The 22623-nt window shown below is 43.0% G+C and overlaps 5 protein-coding genes across 9 annotated transcripts; 3 read left to right on the plus strand and 2 right to left on the minus strand.

Annotated features, from left to right (window-relative positions):
* Positions 1-187: 187 nt before the first annotated feature.
* On the minus strand, positions 188-2421 carry LOC112889265. Of its 2 annotated transcripts, none has more exons than XM_025955812.1 (5): positions 2183-2421; positions 2001-2074; positions 1811-1914; positions 1620-1688; positions 188-757 (listed from the first exon to the last, which is right to left on the minus strand). In XM_025955812.1, exons 1-5 carry the CDS (start codon positions 2254-2256, stop codon positions 512-514), a joined length of 567 nt encoding a protein of 188 aa, XP_025811597.1. In that variant the 5' UTR covers positions 2257-2421; the 3' UTR covers positions 188-511. The 2 variants fall into 2 exon arrangements, with proteins under 2 accessions (XP_025811597.1, XP_025811596.1); XM_025955811.1 differs by having other exon boundaries at positions 188-775; positions 2183-2419.
* Positions 2422-2534: 113 nt separating this feature from the next.
* LOC112889263 (ALBINO3-like protein 2, chloroplastic) lies at positions 2535-10777 on the plus strand. 4 transcript variants are annotated; one of them, XR_003228058.1, is made up of 15 exons: positions 2535-3021; positions 3210-3316; positions 3681-3808; positions 4151-4222; positions 5536-5637; positions 6516-6575; positions 7387-7452; positions 8165-8212; positions 8822-8935; positions 9133-9279; positions 9362-9417; positions 9506-9623; positions 9756-9775; positions 9861-9970; positions 10185-10777. XR_003228058.1 is itself a non-coding variant. In XM_025955808.1 (15 exons), the coding sequence occupies exons 1-15, from the start codon at positions 2561-2563 to the stop codon at positions 10321-10323; spliced, it is 1794 nt and encodes a 597-aa protein (XP_025811593.1). In that variant the 5' UTR covers positions 2535-2560; the 3' UTR covers positions 10324-10777. The 4 variants fall into 4 exon arrangements, 2 of the variants coding, with proteins under 2 accessions (XP_025811593.1, XP_025811594.1); XR_003228059.1 differs by having other exon boundaries at positions 9511-9623; positions 9710-9775; XM_025955808.1 differs by having other exon boundaries at positions 9710-9775.
* Positions 10778-10822: 45 nt separating this feature from the next.
* LOC112889264 (adenylyltransferase and sulfurtransferase MOCS3-1) lies at positions 10823-15029 on the minus strand. The gene is made up of 11 exons (XM_025955810.1): positions 14664-15029; positions 14359-14451; positions 14096-14151; positions 13765-13829; positions 13584-13658; positions 13407-13485; positions 13178-13216; positions 12989-13097; positions 12413-12531; positions 11565-11684; positions 10823-11481 (listed from the first exon to the last, which is right to left on the minus strand). The coding sequence occupies exons 1-11, from the start codon at positions 14962-14964 to the stop codon at positions 11095-11097; spliced, it is 1443 nt and encodes a 480-aa protein (XP_025811595.1). The 5' UTR covers positions 14965-15029; the 3' UTR covers positions 10823-11094.
* A 199-nt stretch (positions 15030-15228) lies between these two features.
* Positions 15229-18940, plus strand: LOC112889648 (zinc finger CCCH domain-containing protein 40). The gene is made up of 4 exons (XM_025956379.1): positions 15229-15430; positions 16293-16562; positions 16954-17177; positions 17854-18940. The coding sequence occupies exons 1-4, from the start codon at positions 15326-15328 to the stop codon at positions 18746-18748; spliced, it is 1494 nt and encodes a 497-aa protein (XP_025812164.1). The 5' UTR covers positions 15229-15325; the 3' UTR covers positions 18749-18940.
* Positions 18941-20661: 1721 nt separating this feature from the next.
* Positions 20662-21916, plus strand: LOC112890615. The gene is made up of 2 exons (XM_025957476.1): positions 20662-20838; positions 21261-21916. The coding sequence occupies exons 1-2, from the start codon at positions 20662-20664 to the stop codon at positions 21735-21737; spliced, it is 654 nt and encodes a 217-aa protein (XP_025813261.1). The 3' UTR covers positions 21738-21916.
* The last annotated feature ends 707 nt before the right edge of the window (positions 21917-22623 follow it).

The raw sequence follows: 22623 nt of genomic DNA on the forward strand, positions 1-22623 counted from the left end.
CTTCAGGTTCTTATGGTAAGCTAGCTGCTTTTATGTTCTAAGCTCTGTACTTTAGATCATTGGAAGCTGGCTATTGGTTACAGAGCAGCAATTGGCTTATTATAATCAACCAAAACTATCCTGTATACAAGCTTTGATGTACTTTCATAAACCGACGGTTGCAACAGGCCACAGGACTGCATTCAACTAAATTCTAAAAAAGAAATATCACATGAACAAAATCTTTTTATGTTCAAGACTCAAGAGGTGGCGAGGCTCGTAAAGCATATCCTGTCCTTATGAAGGAACAATCACAAGTGACAGTAAGGCACTGCAAGTCTGACAGTCACGATGACCTGAGACTGACAAGGTACAATGCTTGATACTGATATACGAACTTCACTACCCTCAGCGAGAACTCCATACACAAAAGATGATAAAATTACAGATCATCCAACAGCGTGTAGTTGTTAAAAGGCCATCTTAAGTATACTGGCTTTCCTCCAGGCCAGGTGCTGCCTTTTGATCAGATCTAGAGGAATATGGCACTAAACGCCTCCTCCATCGCTCTCCTCTTACTCAATTCAATAGTCCATCCGCCTGCTCGTGCTGCTCGCTCTGCACGTAGTCTCCTGGTCTCCTCATCATCTCCTTGAAGAGGATCTGACCGACCGCCGATTGGTTGGGGAGCCATACCTGTGGGACGAGGCTGAGCCAGCCCACCAGGGACCGCAGCAGGTGCATACTGGCCCTGAACTCCTGCCCCACCACTAATACCCTGCGAACTCCCAGCAGCCTGTTATAGATTTCAAGAGCACCAAGTGTTATCATTTATACCATAGCAATCTGTTTTTTTTATCAGAATAGCACAGCAATCTAAGCACAAAAAAAAAGTATAAACCACACCAAATCAATGCAAACTTCTCTTTTTAAGGAAAAACAGTATCAAGTTAAAGCAGTACAGAACAGAGAAACATAACAAAAGGAAAAATATAGCTTGTAGTAGTTCTTTTACATGGGCGTGAAACCACATGAAACTGAACATGGTCATAAGGATGCAAAGTGAAGATGACAATAGCATCCCTTTTGAAAACTTCATTGTGTTGTCATGACACGTGGTCAGAGAATTACGCAGGCAATATCTGAAGATGCATGACATCGATGCAAACATATACTATCCAAGGAGATAAAACACACATAATGAAGGTGGAGTGCAATTTCATACTTGGCTGAAACATAGTACCAAAGGATTCAGTTTGCTAAGGGTTGACCCTTTAATCACCAAATCATCCTCCAGCATAGGTAATATTTTTTCATCTAGACTAAAACATGCAATCAATATTTGATTATACTAGCAATTACCAGAAAACATGTTGGTAGGATGCCAAGGTGATAAAATCTTAAAGTTGTCACTTCAGCAGTCAGATCTTTTAATCGCTACCATTTTCTGATGGCGCTTACTAGAAGTTTGCCTAGTTGAGCTACTGATGGTAGTGCCGAATATTCTCCGACAGGCAGCCCTACTATGGGATTGCTGATGTAAGTTGAAGACCCCTAAGTTGAAGAAGACAATACATACTTCCACAATCTCACAAAATATTATTTCACAGGAACCATATAACTTAAAAATATCTACTGACCGTATCATCAGCGTCAGTCTTTACAGGGTTCATCCTGCTTGCTTTTAGTGCAGCCGCAAGATCTTCAGCCTATAAATTGGCCATAAAGATAAACTGTTCTCAGTCAAAATATATCAATATGTCAAAGGCTAGAGTAAGACATTTCAACTGGAATTCTGCTGCCTCCCAGAGGATCATGGCAAAGAACACACCCTTTTCGCTCGGGACAAGAATATCTGCTCTGCATTTTCCTTCTGGTATCTCGCAATTTTAGCTTCGATCGCCTCGACATCTATCCCTTCAATCAGGTTGAAAGCTTCAAAAGGAAAATCAAAGCCTGCTAAGTTTTCCCCAATAGGTATGATTCACGAATGACAAATTCATACAGGGAAAACAACTCACTCATATCCTCAACTTCTTCCAGATAATCGTTGTAGTCTTTCAGAGTAGGGAAATGTTCCTGCGTCTTGTTGAATCTGAACCCAAATCCATACAAATAATTCGAGTTAGCAGCTTGACAGAAAAAAAAATCCATTTCCCTTTGATATAGAGAACGGGAGAATTTTCCAGGCTGTGGGGCGCACATGCTGGCTACCCTGCGGCGGATGGTCATCTCCTTTGCCCACGCGTTCCCCCCGCCGCCGGACACCACCACCATCTCTTCTCCGCCGCCTTGACCGAAGGATCAGCTGCCGCAATGCCGAGGACTCGCGCCGCGGCGGGTTCGAGCTGGGAAGTGAGCAGGGTGGCTAGGGTTCGCCCGTTCGGAGGGGGAGAGAAGGGGGAAGAAGCGTAGGCCTTGAGCGGCAATTTGAGAGAAACGAAAAGGGTCTTCCGACAAATAACTCGTTTCAGTCGATCTGAGCCGTCCGCTGCCGATCGAACGGGTAAAAGGTTCCACGTGTGGGTTTAGACCTTCTTGGCCCTTCGCATCCACTGATCCACAGCACGTGACGAACGCCATGGCGCTGGCGATCCGCCTCCTCGGCCGCCGCCGGCTCCTTCCGCCGCCTCTCCCCGCCGCCGTTGCCCACCTCTCCGCTGCTACCCAGAACCCCAGCCACCACCACCACCACCCTCTTCCTTCTCCCACTCTCCCGTTGCCCCCTCGCGAGTTCCCCCCTTTCGCCCTCCAATCGCGAAGCTTCTCGTGGTACTCCCGCTCCAGCTCCGGGTCCAGCCCCACTCCGGGAACCGCTGCCGCGGACAATTCCGGAGAGGAAGCGTACACTGAGAAGGAAAGCGTATTCTTGGACAACGAGCATATCGTTGATGGCGAGGAAGATGTCGCCAGCGCTGTGGCGGATGCCGTGGGAGGTGCCGCCGGCGCCACGGCCGAAGGCGTTGAGGGAGTGTCGGGACTGGCTGTCAGCACAATGTCGGACCTCATGGACGGGTTCCATAACCTCACCGGACTGCCGTGGTAGGCTCCTTGCAGCGGGAAAAAGCTATCCATTTCCCTTTATTTTTCGTTTTCTTGTGGCAATTTGAGACCTTGCTTGGGCGTTTGAATGATTCTTGTTTGTCGTACTTTTGCACATCTTGTGAATTATTCCCTGTCATCAAGGCAGTGAGTCTAGTTTTGAGTGTAACTGTTGATCTTCATCACAGGTGGATAACGATCTCCCTTTCAACTGTGGCCATGAGACTGTTCATACTTCCTACCCTCATAGTACAGCTTCAGAAGACTGCTAAAATTGGCCAAATAATGCAAAAATGTAAGTCGTACTGTTCTGCAAACTTCTCATTACCTGGTGATGCAGCGATGCATCAGCTATCAGGCTCCTGTAAAATTATTTGATCAATATTGTTCTCCACCTCCCAAAAATTGAGTAGAAATACATTCTAAATTCCCAATGGGTTTATTTATGTAGTACCATCCAGTACAGACAACTAATGGTCAATACCCCCTTCTGATGTAGTAGTAATACAGTAATAGCATGGTAGTGCCTACTGCTTAGTATATTGTTTAACTCATATGTTACGGCTGCCTTAATTTCAAACATGCATTTGTAACGTTGGATTTATATTGTGCATTCCTCATGTGTTTCTGATTTGATTCTCCTATATCTTCTTTTTAAGTGTCCCCTTCATTACCCCCTCCTCAGCCGGGAAGTAATTTCCGTGAACAGTACGCTCTGTTCCAGAGGAAAATGAAGGAGCTTGGCTGTCCCTCCTTTCTTTGGAATTTTGCTTATTTTTCAGTACAGGTAATGATATATATACTATAATAAGATGTCCGGACTTCTGTCCTTAACATAGTTTAGTGTAGTTGTGGATCTTATGATTGATGCTACAATTAATTTTGGAGTCTATATTGTGGTGTTCCTAATCTATCTTTTCCCGTATGGTATCAAAGCTTAAAAATAGCATTTGAAACTGAACTAGCTACTTTGGAACTTCTCCTCTGTAATTACTCAACTATGTAAATTGTTTCTTTTGCAATAAAGTTCAGGCAACCCCTGGGTTGCCGTAGTTTCCCTCAAAAAAAAAAGCCGAACTAGCTTAATGTTATGTTGTGATCTCTTCTGCCCTCTCTACTTATGTTGCAGTTCCCTTGCTTTATTCTTTGGATGATGAGCATTCGGAGTATGTGCTTGAATCATCACCCAGGATTTGATAATGTATGTTCAAGGTATCTCTGTACTTAATTCTCGTCTATTCATTTTACTATTCCCAAATTTCCTGCAGAGAGTTGTGATGTCTTAAGGTCATAATGCTAGCAACCATATTTGTTGTTCATATTGTTTCTATTTTATATTTACTCATGTTCTTTGTTTGTTGTATTGTTTTGCATTTGACAGTTGATGTCTAACATTAAAGCATTCATTTGTCAGTTGCACTTATGACACAACTTATTGAAACTATAAGAAAACAATCATATTGATTTTAGCGAACGGGTGCCTAGCCGGATTGGTTAGGTAGCCTCAGTAGCACTCCTCAGGTCCTGGGTACAACTCCCTGTGGGAGCGAATTTCAGGCTGGGATTAAAAAACTCCCCTCGCCTGCCGCCACACCAAAGCACGAAAGGAAGGTCCCGGCCCGCACTCACATGGGTAACGGCGCCCCCGTGTAAGGGTGTGGCAGGGGTTCGGGGGTTTTCTCGGCCTGCGTGAGAGGTCTTCTCTTATTCAATGCTCCGGGTGTTCTTTCCCCCGCAGGCCGAGTTTTTTTTTTTATATTGATTAGATTTCAATCCTAGAATTACTATGTCGCTGTTGGCTGATTGGAATGGATAGAGTTTAATGCAGTTACTTGTACTTCACCTAGCTCTGAGAAGAAAAAAAAAAGATGTCAAAGTGTGAGCTACTGTAGTACATGATTGGTACCATGCGACCCAAGGTGTTTTAGGGCACTACTGAGCTACTAGAGATATCTTGCGTTGCATACTGTTAAGTTGCATATCTGGAGATTGCAGCAGTTACATTGGAGATTTGGAGGTGTTGAAAATTTTGGGCTGGTGGTGGAAGAGACTGTATACCTGGGGGCATGGTGTGGTGGTTTAAGAGATTGTAGGCTGGATTCAGCTGAAGTTAGTAAGCCAACGGTGCCAACATCAGGGATCCACAAAGAATATGGATGGGTGGGGTTTGATACTGCAAGGCTCGGATGCCATGTCGGCACTCAATCAATAAGTTGTATTCAGTTGAAACCTGGTATATATACAAGAAAACAAATGGACTCATGGGCAGCACTTAAGACTTGATGGGCTAAAAAGCCAAAAACAAAAACATTTCAAGCTATACGCTAGTATTGGTGGTACTATAGTTACCGTTTTCCCCAGATATATATTGTCTAATAGCAAGTGTATCCTGTTTATGAAGCATATATTCATTTTTGCAATTATTTATATTCTTACGCTGTATAGTTAACTTCAGTTTCTTTAACATAAATTTAACTTTCAGTTCCTACTGTTTATTTCTGGACTACTAAACAGGGTGGTATTCTGTGGTTCCATGACTTGACTGAGTTTCCACACGGCACTCTAGGTCCTATCTTTCCTATCTTAGTTGCTGGTCTCCATTATTTAAATGTTCAGGTACTTTTCTAGCTGATTTCTGTTTTGAAAGGTTTTGTTTACTAGTTTTCCTTTCCTACCGTATTTCCTTTTGCTGTGTAAGTCTAGTCTCTAGTACTGGGACAACACACACAGTGTAGCAAGTTAAAAATTCGTGGCTGGGTTAATTTTTCCTCTGGTAGGTTATGTGATTATTAATTTAAATTTTCATATATAATTTTTGGTTAATAATCATGCAAGCAAGTTGGTATATCTTTCAATGGCAACTTTGAGGGCCTGTTATGAGCTTAGATTAAACTAGTGCAAAGGGCTAACTCCTGTTGGATCAATCATAAGTTGGTGGTGATTTTGATTTCTGTCTATTGTTGGTCCTATGGATGGAAAAGTTCAAGAGATATTTACATCTCATAAGTAAACGTAGAGGGGAATGCAATATGTTTGGCCGTGTTCTGATAAAACCTTTTCAATGAAATCTGAAACATTCTCAGTTCTTTTTGTCACTAAGTGGCTCAGAAATGATAGTTTGCAATTTTATGAAGCTGGGTGAAAGCCACAGCCCTCAAAGGCTCAAAGAGGTCAGGCCAGGATGCTCGCACAAACACGCACGAACACAGTAGGATAAAGTGGTTTTGGTGCTGCCGAATGCTGGCAGCTTTTCTAGTTTCTCCACTATATATAACTGAATTAGAGCTACAATAAAGCTTGCGAATATCATTTAATGCAAAAAATAACTACTATAATCTGCCTAATACTCATGCTGAAAATTAGCTAGCTCTAAAGACTATGCATCTAGACACTAGCACGGACCTGGACACAGGATTATTTTCCAGCACTGGGATGAGGAACTTGTTTGTGCTAAACTGTCTGTGAGACTCTGACTGCTTGATCTGTTTCCTCAGATTTCTTTTCAGGGGTCCCAGATCAAGCACCATCGAGGAATTTTCGGCTTGCTGGCAAAGGTATGATCCATAAAACCAGTCACAGGGATACATGTAGCTAGTTGACTAGCTGTCACAAATTCTTAATAAGTTATCAACATGAGTGATCTATTGCTCAGATTTTGTTGTGAAGAACATGGATGGTTCGTCCATCAATCATAAAATCATAAAATGCCGCACTTGGGCAGTTGGCCTTGTGAAATATAACCCATATTATGTTACTAGCTTACTTGGTCCATATGGGTATACACTTGATGGAATGAAGTGTTGTGGACATGGCCCACACAGCAGTATGATGTCGTGTGAAGTAAATATTGAACTAATGAGGATGAACTATCGCTTTTACTTGTTTGGTGGCAACCAGTTGAGGTCAATGGAATACTTGTAGGTTTTGGAATAATACTAGCATTACAACTATGTTCACAGGTCATCTTTGTGTTCTTGTATTGCAGTGGATCCACCACTGCCAGATGGCATTGATATTGCATTTATATGATGGATGTTACACTGACGCGAAGAATTTTGGCTAAAATGCCTGTGCTGACTGGTTGCTATACTGACTTTCTGATATAATATAATCCAGCTATGGTTGGTACATTGAATATGCACAATACTTTTCTTAGAGCCTAGAGGTATGAATTATGTTCGGTTGGCTGCTCCCAATCTTGCTGTCTATAGTTAGGTATTAAGGATTTCCCCTTTAGTAAGGTCCATTGAAATAACTGTGAATTAATTTGGATTGACTGTTTACTTTGCAGATGTTTCCTTCTCCCTCCCTACTTTTTATATGTAAATCTTCCCTGTTCTAAAAATAATTCTTTCTTGTTTGCAGTACTATAGAATATACTTGGATGTACTGACTATCCCTTTGTTTCTTATCGCGTATGTGGTCCCCCAGGTCAGCTACTTGCATTTTCCCTATCTTCTTATTTCATATGTGATTCCTCAGGTCAGATTCTTGCATTTTGGTTTTATTTGGTTAGGAATGAATGCTGTGTACAACATGTTGAGTACCATTTCGAAATCTATTGTCAAGTTTGGTGGATCTATTTCATTAAGAAGTGTGATTTCTTAATCACTGCAGATACTTAGTATTTGCAATTGTTTCCAGCAACATGCTCTATTTGGCATATTGTTCCACTGTCACATTACAATCCTTTATGTCACAATAATGACAGATGGATGCTACCTATTACTGCACAAGCTGTCACAAAGTTAACAGAGTTGGATGAATTTAGATGTTGCAGCTTGAGGGGAAAGCAGGTTCTGCAAAACTGTGGCAGACTTGATTTGGTTTAGAAATCAGTTTTGTTTTCTCAAACACGCAGGAGAGTTGTGTATCATTGCATTAATAACAGAAGGGAAAACATACAATACACACCCACACACCCCACAGAAATCAGGTTTGGGCGCAGGGTTACAAACTAAAAGCATGGTACTCTTACATTATGATATGATGTAAACTAATTTGCACTGAAGTGTAGTCAATGATGTTTTTGCTACCCCCAATCAAAAGCATGTAGTCCAATAACACCTGTTTGCAACTTTTGTTTTAATAGAATAGCAATTCAGATGCCGGAACCTTATTATTTACAATCTTTGATTGGCAGGGAAGCTTGGTGTACTGGACTACAAATGGTTTATTTTCTGTAGCTCAGGTTAGAGCAATTGTTTCTTTTACTTGTATTATGAAGTCATTTCAATTTGGGATATTGTGAGAATCTTGTATTCTTTTTCTAGTAACGCTATGCCTAAATTTGAATATGATTTTATGGTAAAGTAATAGTACACCTCATCGAAAAAATAGGGAAGATGAGGTCACATGCCGTGGTAGAATTATCTCGTTCCTTTTCTTTCGGGTTTACCATCGACCAGTAGGCATGTGTTGCAACACCCTTTTTATGCTTATGTTGCAATAATCAATAATTAAAGGCTAAAGTAGACTAAATATGGCCTGAATGATCCTAAGAACACCTTGAAAGAGATATTAAATAACCTAGAGCAGATGGTATCATAATGCAAGGGTTGTCAAGAATCCAGAAGAGGTTGCTTAGAACAGATAGATGGCTAGATGCATCCCAATCTCTATTGCTCTTACGTAAAGCTCCGACAGAAAAAAAATGCTTATGAATTCCCTTTTTGTTTTTAATTTCCTGTTTTTATCATTTTAGCAAACCTTCTGTGTATTTTGGTTTGAACAAGCTTGATATGATGAAGTCAACATTATGTACTTGATGTTAGATTCTAATTTTATAATTAAAGTGCAGCAATTGTCCCTGAGAAATAGTGCTGTACGCAAGCTGTTGGGATTGCCAGATATTAGAGCTCAGGTTGTGCGCAGAGCAGAAAAGTCTCCTCTTGAGGGCCCTAAGATGATGCAGGTACAGCCATCTACTTTACATGTCCTAATTATTTACATTATGTGCAATTGAATCATGGTGCTGAAGTTTGTTCCACACTCCCCACCCCCACACCACAAACCCAACCACGCACCCACCGTCACCACAATACCAGACACTAAGGAATGCCCTCCTTTTTTTTTCCTTCATTCATTCTCTTCTCACACATGAATTTACAGCGGCCACTTCTTGAAGACGCTAACTTGCAAACGGAATTGACACCTTCTGATAATGGAACTGCCAGTGAGAGTACAATTCCTAATTTTGTACTGGAGAGTATGGAAGGAAATATATCCGAGTCCAGTTCACCTGAGAAGCTACTTGAAGTATGAATATTTACATTTTTTTAATCTTGGAATGTCATTCCAGAATAAATTCTGAACCATATACCTATATGTTTATCATTAGCAAGCATTACAGTATCTGGGAACTGGTCGCCGAGATCAAGCTATTCCACTGATCAGGTAAGTTCGTGTTAAGCTTTGCTGTTCACTTGTTGGGTACTATCTCCATTTGCGAACAATAGAAGTTGATGAACAATGTTACCCACAGGACAGCAGTAGAGAGAAACCCAGATCTGTCTACAGCGTTGATTGGAATGGGACAAACCCTGTTCTCGAACAGATTGTTTCCTGAAGCCTCAGAATGTTTTAAACATGCTATAGAAAAGGTCTGTTGTTACCTCAGGTGGTTTTCAGCACTTCAAAATTATGATCTGAGGCAGTAATTTAAGACTTAATGCTCTCCATTGTGTAGATTCAAGAAGATGACCCTCTTCTTGTACTTGCACTTTTCGGGGCAGGTCTTTCACATGAGCGGCAGGTAGAGTGTGCTACATTTGGACTTGGTTTATAAGAACATTAGGAATAACAGTGAACGACATAAACATCACGCCCTACCAATGTAGGGGGATAATGAGATGGCAATCAAGCTCCTGCAGAGAATAGCAGAGCTCAAGGAACCTGAAAAGCCCATCAACAAAACGTGCTACTTCCAAGGGATGGTTATTTTGGGAAGGTAATAGTCCTTTTTAGATCATTTTGTTAGTCTTCCATTGGTGTGACGCCTGACGGTTACCAACAGCCTACAATTAGTTATGATAGGGGTAGCTCGGCTCCACACGCAGCTACATACATATTGTAATTCAAGTCCATTACTGATTTTATTTATGTAGCACTGCTTTCTTATAATGTTGGATAGTTTCTGAAGGTGCTGACATTGGTTTTTGCAGTATATTATCCAGAGAAGGCCGGAACTCTGAGGCTGCCAAATATTTGCAGATGGCTACCGCTTATGATCCTTCTGTAGAAAGACTTCTGAAGGAATGCGAGGAAGGAATGGATGATCAACCGAAGTCACAGGAAAAATGACATGCTGGACCTGAAAAGATCATAGTAACAGAGATAGCATACATATACTACCTTTTGTTTTTGGACACAAGTTTGTCTGACATGAAACACTGGAATGGCGACAGCAAATCCAAGACCATACTTGGCAATAGAAGAAATAAGAAACTAGAGGGTGACAATGGCACAATTGGATTGCACACCTTTGAAGTCTGAAGATACCTCACGTAAATCTGCTGTCCATTTCACACCACCCAGTATGCTTGAGCCCCCAAGTCCCAACAGATGTCGTTATTACTTCTGTAGTCACTTGTGTTCTTGTGCAGAATATAGTCGCTTCAAATTTTGTAAAGTAAAATGCAGCAGGAATCTCAGTGATTGACTTAGGGATCAATCTCAAAATTTTCCATACACCTGATCTCATTTTACCGAGCAGTTTTGCCGTTTGATCAATCAAAAGGTTATTTTATAGCCCAAATCTTATTTTGTCTATGGTGTAAGCCATCACAGGTCTTGAGAACTGTTTAACATTCACCCCTTCCATAATATTTTTGAATAATGCTACTACTTAATTGATAATAATTGGAATTACTGTTCTTGCACAGTAGCATCTCTCGCTGCATTCAAACTGTTACAAAGATAGCTCAAATAAGACAATGGCTCCTAAGCTGAGAACAACAGCTAACCACGTGGGACTCAATCTTCTCAAACTCATCTCCACAAGCTCAGCACTATGTAAAGGTTGGACCTTGAGTAAAGCCTCATAAACACCAGTTAATTGTTACATCCATTTCGCTAGTACACAGGGAAATCAGGATCAACATCTTGTCCCCATGCCTGCAACCCACCAATGATATCCTTCGCAGAGGCAAACCCATTCTCACGGAGAAGCTGGACGGCTCTCTGAGAGTCGTTGCCCCTTCTGCACAGAACAACCAAGGCAGGCTCTTTACCCGAGGCTGATGCTGCTCCTGTTTCCTTCAGCGAGGTTTTGAGTGTGGGCAGCTTCTCTTCCAACATGGAGAGTGGGATGTTCATAGATGGAGAAATCGAAGCGATTTGGAAGTGATGTGTGGGGCGTACGTCCAATAACAGATGAGGTGCGCCATTATCAACCAATCTTTTGTAATCTCTACTAGTGATCCGGGCGTTCTCGGGGAGCAGATTCACACTTGGTGCTGTCTGAAGTAAATGTAACAGTAGATGAGGCAACAAAAATTCAAGATCATTCTTGTTATGATACACATTGCATCCATTCACATTACCTTATCGGACATTGGTGATTGCGTGAAGTTCTCATAGTCAAACTTCTGAAAATCTTGTTCTGTGAAAACTGAATTTTCGCCGCAAATGGTGCAATCTGGCAAGCTTCCACGAAGCTTAACCTGCAAAGATACATAGTCAGACTTGGTAATGAGCTATATTAAGATACTGAATTGTATAGTTATGCAATCAACCAACACAAACAACTTCTAAGGTTATTTTTCCAATCCTTTGGTCACAACTTAACAATTAAACTCTCTTTGAAGTTAAAGGTTTGTAAGGATAAGAAACAGTGGAATTTGACTGTCGGTCTGGTAACCGAAAAATTTACTACTAGGAATAGGCTAGGTACCAGCTCTCAGCAAAGGTCCCGAAAACATTAAAAGAGGGAAGTCTTGAAACCCTGTGAACAATTGCTATGTTCCCAGAATTTCAATTGTTAATCAAAAGCAAAAAAACTAAAATGCAAACACAACCAAGACATGACCATCGCAAAGATACCACAGATTAGAATGTAAATGTTCTTCCAACAAGAATAAAAGAGTCAATGTTTCTCATTAGTGCTGAGAATAATCGTGTAAAGATTACATTCCAGTCAGGACCTATTTCAATTCTTTTATGCTCAAACATGATTGCCAACATGACACATTAACACTATCCCACTATTGTAATTCATGTTACTGGTTCTGTGGTAAATATACTAAAAAGAACATGCAAGTTAAAACTAGATAGGAATAGGAGGATGCAACATTGGTGCCAACCCCCACATGGTGCAAGGAGTAGGATGCATCACAGTGTTGGACTGGTGATTTTATGAAAACTAAATTAGAGTAAGTCACATATCACATACAATTCTAATACGAGCAGAAAGTGCGTCAAAGAGTAGCATCCTTCCACATAGGGGTTCACCAACGGCAGTTGCAACCTTTATAGCCTCCAGAGCTTGTAGACAGCCAATTACTCCCGGAACTATTCAACAAAAGAGTAGTTAGTCGACCAGTGCGAAACTATGTCTAAGAAAGTAATTGACAAGGTGCTAATTACAATAACTAGAAGCTAACTATATAAACTAAGAAGCTGGAAATGAGGTGTCTACACTGATCTGTTGTAAATGCACAGTAATATCACGATATTTAGTAAGAACATCTTGAAGAAAAACCCACTGTAGGAATTACATCATCGAGCGAACCTACCAAAACCTGTAGTCATTTATGTTAAGGATGAATATGGACATGAAAAAAGAATAAATTGCACAACATTGGAGCTCCTTGCTCATAATTTAATTTCCTATTTAGGTTGAAGTCCACGTCATAAAAAGAAGTTTGTGTATGAATTTGAAGAAGGTTGACAAAAAATATTCTAATTCATATTTGTCTGCTGCAAAGTACATGTTATGGCCATGAAGGGCGCTTACAGAGTCACCTACCAACCCCAAGAACACCACTGTCTGAGCATCTCTGGCAGGCTGCCACAGGTGGTGGACTTGGAAAGAGGCACCGATAGCATGGACTTCCATTGTGATGATAAACAGTCAACTGTTAGAAAAGTCAATGAATGAATTAAAATATAAAGTGAAATTAAAAAGTACAATATCTTTGAGAAGGAAGATGTTTACCTGCCCTTCTAAACCTAATGCTGCACCGGATACAAGTGGCTGCAAAAAATAAGTAAAATCCCAGCAATTGATCATTGAATGATGCAATGAAATAAACAAAAGGTTATTGCACGTATCATATTGATGGAGAAATTTACTTAGCAACAAGCTAACATGACAGAGGACTGAGGACAGAATTCCATATCAAAGTATAGCATGCATTACTGACAAAAACAAAAAAGAAAGTTACCTTGTTCAGTAGAACACAACAATCACTGATCATATACCTAGTAGGAAGGTTGTCAGTTGCATCAACAACTATATCATATCTGTAGTTGTTTAGTTAATGTTGAAAGCAAGAGGATATCATTTCAGAAAAAAAGAAAATCATATGTCATGTCACTAATATCAGATTCTGTAAGGATACTTCCGCACAATCTCCAAAGCGTTGCACGGCTTCAGAGTATGGTGATGGTCTACCACCTTGATAGAGGAATTAATCCTGATTTAAGGAAACATATGTGGTAGTAGTGAAATAATAGCATCAAATATTATAACATTTGCTTGGTAATCAATGTAGAGAAACAGCTGAAAGGATAGACTCTTACTCCCGGCAAGCATCAGCTGCTGACTTCACTTTTGGTTGTCCAACATATGCTTCTTTGTGGATTATCTGAGAGTAGGAACAAAAACCAAGGTTAGCATTGGTAGGCCATATGACTGTTACAGGTTGAAATTACCAATTTTCACTGTGAATTATTTTCAAGATTGTTCTCTCCCAATTGACTACATTTGTAGCTTATGATTGCATGCATAGATTTCCCTTATAATTCTGTTACCAATAAGTATGCATCGTTCAGATAATTCAGAGATCAGAATAACCCAAGAAAGTGAGAACACTAGATAAGAGGGAGAAAAACCACGCAAAATTATTTCTACCTGTCGATGAAGGTTATTCAGTTCAACATCATCGCCATCCACAATGCCCAAGCAACCTAATAAGATAACAAATGCATTGCAAATGCAACAATATCAGGGAACTTGAGCCCAATAACATATTCAATTTACATATAAGCTACATAAAACGATCTCTGAAGAAGGAGAAGGATGACGCCTAAGAATCAACTTCGAGTTTCAGAAATCTAACTGCTTCCTTGTGAAACTAAAGTTAAACACAACTTCACAGCAGAGATGAACATTACCGACACCACAGGCTGCTAGGTACAATGCCACGGGAGAGCCCAAACCTCCGGCGCCGACCACTAAAATCGACGACTGTGACAGCTTTCGCTGGCCTATCAGATAGATGACAAAGCATCAGAGAATCAGTCGAAGCGAGCTTACTGCACTGAACCCTTTTTAAGCAATACACCGCACCATTGAACTGAGCATACGAGTTTGTGAATTGTGATAATACATCCGAAGCAGAAGGAGGCAGTTCTTGAAGTAACCAGGAAGCCATTACTAATGGAAGCAAGTCTAAAACATTGGAAAAGAAACAACTGACCTTTGACCCCGAAGTCCGGGAGGAGGAGGTGACGGCTGTACCGGTAGATCATGTCCGCGGGAAGACCACCGTCCGGCGCAAACCCGTTCCCCCTGCGTCTCCGGCACGCGACGCTTCCGTCGCACGAGCCGTCCACTACTCCTTCCCCCGCCGCCGCACCGTCCACTCCCTCAGGCCTCACCTCGAGCTGCGATTCCAGCAGCCGTATCCGGCCGTCGAGCTCCTCCCGCTCCTCCCGTAGCTTCTTCAGCTCCTTCTCTATCGCCTGCCTCCTCCCGCGGCCGCGGCGGCCGCCGTCCATCCCACCGCACCTGGACGCTTGGCTCACCGCTGCCGTGTCGCCTCAGCCGCCGAAATTGTGTCGCCAGTCGCCACAGCCGCCGAAATTAACCAACCGCGCGTGGGCCCGGCCCACGTAGGCACATACGTAAAGCACGGCCCACGTAGACGCTTACGTAATTAAAGGCCTGGCGAGGCCGACGTGTTTTAAAGCCCGGCCCAGTAAGAGACCACCTGCGTTAAGAGCGCGAGGTATCCAAGCCTGCTAGTGATAGCGCGTTGTCACTTCGGGATTTTGGGGTCTCGTCTTCCTGCGGCCCCTTCGCCTCGTTCCTCTCGGCTTCTCGGGGTCAGCGGCGGCGGCGGCGGAGAGCAGGAGGGGGATGGCGCACCGGCTTCTGCGGGACGCGCAGGCGGACGGGTGGGAGCGGTCGGACTTCCCCATCATCTGCGAGTCATGCCTCGGCGACAACCCCTACGTCCGGATGGTAACGCATCAAACCCTAACCCTACCTGATCGATTCGTGAGCCTTCTCGTTGGCGTGGCGGGGTCGTCGTGATACGGTGTGAGCGGCGGCGGCATGCTTGATTCGGTTTCTGCTTGTGATTTTCGAATGCTGAATGGAATCAAGGCCTAGGTTGCGCATCTGCTTACGTGTCGCGTTTTTTGAACGCGTGGGCGTCAGCTGTTTTCGCATGTACTTGAAGTTGCTGCTGCTCTGTTCTAGTTAGCTTCGATCGATGTGATGGGGAATTTGGGAATAGATCGCGATGAAGGCAGGTACTAGCTTTGGGAGTGTGCTTGCACGTTTTAATCAATAATTTGACTAAGTACCATTCTGTAAAAGTTCTCTGATTGTTGATGGTTCTACAAGAGCAGAATATGAGTTGATTTGCTTGGTTTTACCATCATGTAGGCTGTTTGTTTCATCTTGGAATGTGGTATTGCTTTTACGATCACAAGCTGAAACAAACAAGGAGCTTCTCTCCTTGGGTTGTAACAATCCAATCCACAGGTCAGGTCAGATTGTTACAATCCAACAATATGCTGCACCCTAGCTTGTGGATTGTTAGAACCTGCAAGCTGAAAGCCTGAAACAAACAGGGCCATAGTTAGCAAGATGAGACCTTAGATTTATGGAATTTATAGTAGGTAGCAAAGCAAGGATAAATAGAGATGTGTATGAGGTGAGGCCCAGGGTAGAGGATTGAGCAAAAAAAAAGGACATGGATGGGCATACCCTTGCAGTGGAACATTCAGTATTTTGCATTTAGTAGTTTTCTTTAGTATAGTATTTCATGTAAGTATTTGATTAAGTGCCTTACAGGATCTTGTTTTACAACTGGCAGTTAAGAGCAGAATATGACAAAGAGTGCAAAATATGTGCACGTCCGTTTACTGTCTTCCGCTGGAGACCTGGTCGGGATGCAAGGTACAAGAAAACAGAGATCTGCCAGACATGTTGCAAGCTGAAAAATGTCTGCCAGGTCTGCCTGCTGGATCTTGAATATGGTCTACCAGTTCAGGTCCGGGATACAGCGCTCGCTATCAATTCGAACGATGCAATTCCAAGGAGTGATGTCAATCGTGAATATTTTGCAGAAGAGCATGATCGAAGGGTATGTTTTTAATTCATCATTGAAACTTGAATGCTGGGATCCAAATACTGTATTTCTTAGGATTTTTTTTTCATTTATACTGAAGTTATTGTATGTATTCAAATACTGTTTCAATGATGGCATAGTAAATAAATTGATGGTCTGTCCTACCATATTGTGCTTAGGAAATACTAAGATGAACGCACTTAAAATATATCACAAAAGAATGCCATTTCTTTAATGCCCTATTTTTTAGATGTAACTTGCCACTTGCCTGATCTGCCATAGTTGAAATATCTTGTACTTATTCTCTGCTTAAGTGCTTATATGGTCCAGTGTTAAACTTATTTTCACTAATTCCTCTTTTATCTATGAGTAATTGTTCCTAACTAGAGTAAGTTTATAAATGTAGGCCAGAGCTGGCATAGACTATGATTCTTCCTATGGGAAGGCCTGCCCAAATGATACCATTCTGAAGCTTCAGAGGACAGCACCATATTACAAGAGGAACAGGGCTCACGTTTGCAGTTTCTATGTGCGTGGTGAATGTACTAGAGGTGCTGAATGCCCATATCGACATGAGATGCCTGAAACTGGGGAGTTATCTCAGCAGAACATCAAAGATCGTTACTATGGGTATGTGATGGTGACAGTGCATACATGATTTATAGTTTCACCTTTTTTGTGGTTCTCTCTGCATGCCAGTCAAAGATCTTATTGTATTTAACTTAAAGCTTGGCTTAAGATTTTGAAATTATGATCGAATTGATTTATTTTGTTTTTATGGTCTTGGCTCTGGTTGATTTTGTTTCAGCGCTTGCCAATTGTTACATTGTGGCATACTTTTATTTAACTCTAATGCTTCTCATCACTATATCACCATTCATGTTCATCTAGCAGAAGCTAGCATATTGTTATGTATTATCCAAATATGCATGTTACCTTTACTTTTTTCTCTGTTATAATTTTTTACTTTACTTTATTGTGATTACATGAAAATTAAGTTACTCTATATTCCAGTGATCAGGCAGCATTTGCACAGTTAGCTTGCACCTGAATTGCTCATGTGCATAGATTTATAACATGAAAAATCATCCCAACCTGGTTCTCACATCTGTTTCTTTCAAAGCAGATTCCCAGGCAAACTTCTAGTCTAGTTAAGCTAAACTCTGATGCTTTTTTAGATTGAGTTAACGAGCTGAACTGAAAATACCTTGTTACATACTGTTGGGTGAATGTATCTATTCACTTTCCTTAATTTTCAATTCTTCCCTCTGCGTTGGTTTCTGACGGAGTCTCTTACTATATGCAGAGTTAATGATCCAGTTGCAATGAAACTTTTGAGTAAGGCAGGTGAGATGCCATCCCTGACACCACCAGATGATGAGACTATAAGGACACTATACATTGGTGGACTCGATAGCAGAGTAACTGAACAGGATTTGAGGGACCAGTTTTATGCACATGGTGAGATCGAGTCCATAAGGATGGTGCTTCAACGTGCATGTGCATTTGTGACATACACTACAAGAGAAGGCGCTGAGAAGGCTGCAGAGGAGCTTGCTAACAAACTAGTCATCAAGGGTGTGCGACTGAAGCTCATGTGGGGCAAGCCTCAGGCTCCAAAGCCCGAAGAGGATGAATCGGGGAGGCAGGGGCAGGTTTCCCACGGAGGACTGCTCCCTAGGGCTGTCATATCTCAGCAGCAGGGCAGCGACCAGCCTCAACCTCCTGGGATGGAGGGCCAGCATCAACCACCAGCACCAGCATCATACTACTTTAACATTCCAGCTCCACCGGCAGCAGAGCGGACTGTGTACCCGTCCATGGATCCTCAGAGGATGGGTGCTATAGTTAAGTCACAGGATGGCGAAGGCAAACCAGGACCGCAGCAAGCTGGACAAGCTCAGCCATCAAGCAGCTCAGGACAGGGTGGCTATCCTGCGCCACCACCGTACTACCATGGTCAGTATCCACCATACTATCCACCTCCACCACCATATGGTAGCTATATGCAGCCACCTCGCATGCACTACCCACCCCAGTATCCACCATACCAGCCGATGCTAGCACCACCAGCACAAGCTCACGCAAGTTCATCTCAGCAACCAGCGCAAGCAGGACAGCAGCCACCTCATGGCCCTCCGGCTCAGGCGCAGCAGCCGGCGCCTGGCCCTTCAGCGCAGCAGCAGCCATCCCAGAACTGAAGTACTTGCAAGATATTGGATATTGCTACTGTTGTAATTCCTCTCTGCAAGAGGATATAACCCTTGTCGGTCGCCAGCTTTTGTAATTTCTTAATATGTGATTAACAGTAACACATCGTGGTATTGCTTCTCTGACTTTGAAAACCGGGAGATATACTGGATCTATCCAGAAGCAAGATTTTGTTTTGCCTACATGCCTTCTGGCATTCGAGCGTTGTGTTTATTGTGGAGATCCAGTAAAAGCGTGCCTTCTGGCATGCGAGCACCAAGATTCCTTTTCGGTTTGAGCTACTAACTCGGATGTAAAAATTGATTTTGGATACGGACAGCGGACGCCGTTTTAATTGACGCCTGTTGCTAGAAGCATCCCATGGAGCATAGGATGAACTAATAACTTTTGGGCTTGCTTAACGGTATCTCTGATGACTAATCATTCGATGAAAATCACAACACCAGTGCTGGCTGCTGAAGCAGGAGGTGACAATTTTGCAAGGAATTGAACATGTGGCATTGCCCTAGTTTTTTTTTTTTTTGGAGCGTTCTATCCGGATGGTAGCTGCTAAGCTGGGTTCTCCAACTAGCTATGACTATGAGGCTAGAGAATATCAGTCTCTGCGGATGAGAGTAATGTCCACCTACTAGCTATGAGACTAGTTAGGTTTGTTCATAGCCTTAGAAGAAAGTATTTCATAATGTCTGACAATCGAGGATATTAAGAGGTAGTTATTGTAATTCCACTCACTACCCTAATTACGTGCTTTGAAAGAAATAAGTTGTACCAACCTTTACTTTGAATATTTTCTTTGCATTTAACAACGTATATGTTAGGTGCATAATTCCAACATTTCAATTGATTAGGACAGCGTGTATGTGTTAGAATGCATAATTCCAATTTATCAATTATGCATAGCTTTTAGATTATTAATTCAAAAATCCATGAGGAGGGCGAGATGAACAATGCAGCAACTGAAGAATCCATCAGGTCTTTGCCCAAGTGCTGAAAAATTTAGGCCGACTGACAGTCAGAGTGTGAACAGAAAAAATGTTCATCAGACCTGGCTTTCAGAGACCGGCTGCCAATTGAAAATCGCCGTCAGGTAGTCATAGCTAAATTAAACGCACAGGCTTTCCAAGCCATACCTCCGATTACAAGTCTTGAAGGGAAAAGTTCTCGTAAAGAATAGAACCAAGAGTCCAACAGCAGCAGGAACCACGGGACGGAAGATTACGAGGTGGTGGTGGTGGTGGGGTTTTGGGGCATGATTTCGACTCCAAACGCTTTGGTCAAGGATCTCAATGATGCTCCGTGTCCATGCAAGGAATCGGTCCTCTCCTCCAGCTTTTGCCTTTGCCGGAATCCGGTCAAGGCCATCATCATGGCCATGGCTCTTCTTGCTCCCCCCGCGTCCACAGGAGAGCCCGTAGCCCGTGTAGCTTCCCCGGCCATCTCACATGCCGGTGGCCCAAACTCCACTCCACACTGCACTTCTCTCACCTTGCCGTCCCTTCACCTCAGCTAGTTGGAAGTAGCCATCGATTCGCGCCACACGTTTCCAGCTTTCGATTCGCCTGCTGTCTGTCGCCTTCGAAATCCAAATCTAATGAGTACTGGTGCTTGCCTTGCCTTGCCTGGCTATCATTCCCTCCAGCTTTTTGTGAAGAAACTGCAGATGGAGGAAGAAGACGATCAAGGCGAAGGGAGTCACCATTTCACCGTGCTGCTGACAATAGCCAATGGAATGCCAATTTTTACAAGGTGGCCTATAAGAACGGAATGGGCCATGAACAAGTTTAGCAAGAGCAGAAGGCAGCAGAAGTACTCCACTCTTTTTTTTAGTTGCATCACCATCCGCCACCTGCTCCACAGACATGGCCACGCCATGATCTATCCCTGACTCCTAGGCTCCTAGCACATGCGCGCAATCGTGGAGAACAAAGATAGGCCCGACCATCCTCCTCGTGGCCATCTGACGATCATCTGCTTCGTCTGCGGGCTGCTGCACCTGCTGCGTCAGCGCCGCCGGCGGGAGGCCGTGGAGAGCGTCACGGCGTTCCAGAATCAGCTGCTCAACCTGCACAACGCCGGCGCGGTGGGTGAAGGCAGCGCGTCGCATTGGCGTAGGAGGGAGCAGAGGAGGTGGTCCGCGGCAGCGTGGCGTGGTGGCGGGGGCAGAGCATGACCCCACAACAGAGGCGGCCCACGACAGCGCAACGGTCTTCCATGGTCGGGAAGTTAGCAACCTCAGGCAGGAGCCACAACCTCGTGGAGCGCACGAAGAGCCACAGCCTCAGGGCTAGTTCGGCGACACGACGGACCGATGGCATCACTGCTGTTGTGGCAGCTCTGGCCGCAGACAGGTCCGGCGCCACCATTGGTGACGGCGCTGGAGCTTTTACAGGGAAGACGGAAAGCAGTAACGGTGGATCAAATATCAAAGTTTGATGGTGATAAAGGGATGACTAAATTTTTAATGGCACGCATGGGATGGTTATAAGTTTTGATGGCATATAGGGTATTTTCTCTTCAATCTATGTAGTGGCCACCTCTGTCATCTGCCTGCTGCTCACTAGCCCTGCTTGGTTTCCTAGGCTGTGCTCACTCCTCACCTTCTTCTTCCTCACCATCCTCTCTGACTTGGTCACAGCCTTCCCGTTCAGCCCCAAGTGCCTCTTCTTCGTCGGCAACCTCATCGTCGCCTTCCTGGTTGGCGAACCTAGGAGGGACGACGATCAGCCTTCCTTGGTGAATGAGATACACGAGGAGCACGTGAAGAGGAACATGGCAATGGTCGCGAAGGCAACAACTGAAGCGGTGGTGGTGGCTGACCACAGCGCTTCTGTAGGAGTGGTGGGGCTAGGGGAGGAAGTGGAGGTAAAGGAAGAGGAAGGGGAAGAGGAGGAGCTGCACAAGAGAGTGGAGGACTTCATTGCAAGGGTGAAGAAGCAAAGGAAGCTGGAGGCCAAGAGCTTCTTCGACGTTGATCGATAACTATATCTGGAAGATGAAATTTAAAGCAAGATTGCATCCAAAAAGATCTGTAAGGCTTTGTGCTGCTATCCTTGATCCTTTCTTGTTATGTTAGTTGTCAAAGGTAAGGAGAAGGTCAGGAGATGAACCCATTCCACCGTAGGAGTTAGTGTCACTGAGGTGTAACCATGGCAAGTATTAGGAAAGGAGAGACATGGAATGTGTGTGATCTTTGAGAAAAGTACAAAATAAGAAAAGTGATGCATGGTGTGTTTCTCTTATCTTGCTTTGTGTCAAGACTCGATTGGCATGCTGCCATGATGATGATTATAGCACTTCTGTACTGGGGGACAAAGAGATTCTTTACTCTCAACCTGATGTTTATAAAGTTGTCAGGTAACCGATTATAATCACTGCAACCGATTAAGAGAGTTGGATGATGACTTGGGCGGTGACATATCATGACCCTAAAATGCCTTTTAACATCCAACTGAATCCATAATTATACTTTTAGCTTACAAATACATAAAAATTTAGTCTAGTTTTTTTGTTTAGCCGATCCTTAGAATTTACAGGCTAACTTTTTAGGTCCTTTATCAAGCCTAGTCATATGAAGCAACAACTTGGAATAGAAAAATTTGCACATGAATATACACCTTTTGCACTGCAAAGATTTTAGCACTGAAGATATGGGAGGTGTCGCATCTCCCAAGTTCGAGTCCTCAAATTTTGAAAGCCAATATTTTACATGATACGAAATCAACAGAATATCTTTGCATTTTCATGATAAAGTCTATATGAATTTATTTATAAAGATTTTTTACTTTAAAGGTTTATTGAATCTTCTTTGTGACCTTGGCATATCTATGATGTAATTCTTGTGTTTAATGACATTAAAATGTTGATG

This window comes from Panicum hallii, chromosome 4, assembly GCF_002211085.1.
Source record: "Panicum hallii strain FIL2 chromosome 4, PHallii_v3.1, whole genome shotgun sequence".
Classification (NCBI taxonomy): domain Eukaryota; kingdom Viridiplantae; phylum Streptophyta; class Magnoliopsida; order Poales; family Poaceae; genus Panicum; species Panicum hallii.

What these genes read in the sequence shown, in the direction of transcription:
- LOC112889263 (XM_025955808.1), top strand. Translation starts at nt 2,561, where the DNA reads ATGGCGCTGGCGATCCGCCTCCTCGGCCGCCGCCGGCTCCTTCCGCCG. An exon ending in TTGCTTATTTTTCAGTACAG is followed by an intron (nt 3,809 to 4,150) that starts GTAATGATATAT and finishes CTTATGTTGCAG; the next exon opens with TTCCCTTGCTTTATTCTTTG. An exon ending in GTTTATTTTCTGTAGCTCAG is followed by an intron (nt 8,213 to 8,821) that starts GTTAGAGCAATT and finishes ATTAAAGTGCAG; the next exon opens with CAATTGTCCCTGAGAAATAG.
- LOC112889648 (XM_025956379.1), top strand. Translation starts at nt 15,326, where the DNA reads ATGGCGCACCGGCTTCTGCGGGACGCGCAGGCGGACGGGTGGGAGCGG. An exon ending in ACAACCCCTACGTCCGGATG is followed by an intron (nt 15,431 to 16,292) that starts GTAACGCATCAA and finishes TACAACTGGCAG; the next exon opens with TTAAGAGCAGAATATGACAA. An exon ending in CAGAAGAGCATGATCGAAGG is followed by an intron (nt 16,563 to 16,953) that starts GTATGTTTTTAA and finishes TTATAAATGTAG; the next exon opens with GCCAGAGCTGGCATAGACTA.
- LOC112890615 (XM_025957476.1), top strand. Translation starts at nt 20,662, where the DNA reads ATGCGCGCAATCGTGGAGAACAAAGATAGGCCCGACCATCCTCCTCGT. An exon ending in ACCTGCACAACGCCGGCGCG is followed by an intron (nt 20,839 to 21,260) that starts GTGGGTGAAGGC and finishes GATGGCATATAG; the next exon opens with GGTATTTTCTCTTCAATCTA.
- LOC112889265 (XM_025955811.1), bottom strand. Translation starts at nt 2,256, where the DNA reads ATGGTGGTGGTGTCCGGCGGCGGGGGGAACGCGTGGGCAAAGGAGATG. An exon ending in GGAAGAAGTTGAGGATATGA is followed by an intron (nt 1,915 to 2,000) that starts GTGAGTTGTTTT and finishes TTCCTTTTGAAG; the next exon opens with CTTTCAACCTGATTGAAGGG. An exon ending in TCTTGTCCCGAGCGAAAAGG is followed by an intron (nt 1,689 to 1,810) that starts GTGTGTTCTTTG and finishes GCCAATTTATAG; the next exon opens with GCTGAAGATCTTGCGGCTGC.
- LOC112889264 (XM_025955810.1), bottom strand. Translation starts at nt 14,964, where the DNA reads ATGGACGGCGGCCGCCGCGGCCGCGGGAGGAGGCAGGCGATAGAGAAG. An exon ending in TGAATAACCTTCATCGACAG is followed by an intron (nt 13,830 to 14,095) that starts GTAGAAATAATT and finishes TCCTACTCTCAG; the next exon opens with ATAATCCACAAAGAAGCATA. An exon ending in GTTGTGTTCTACTGAACAAG is followed by an intron (nt 13,217 to 13,406) that starts GTAACTTTCTTT and finishes TATTTTTTGCAG; the next exon opens with CCACTTGTATCCGGTGCAGC.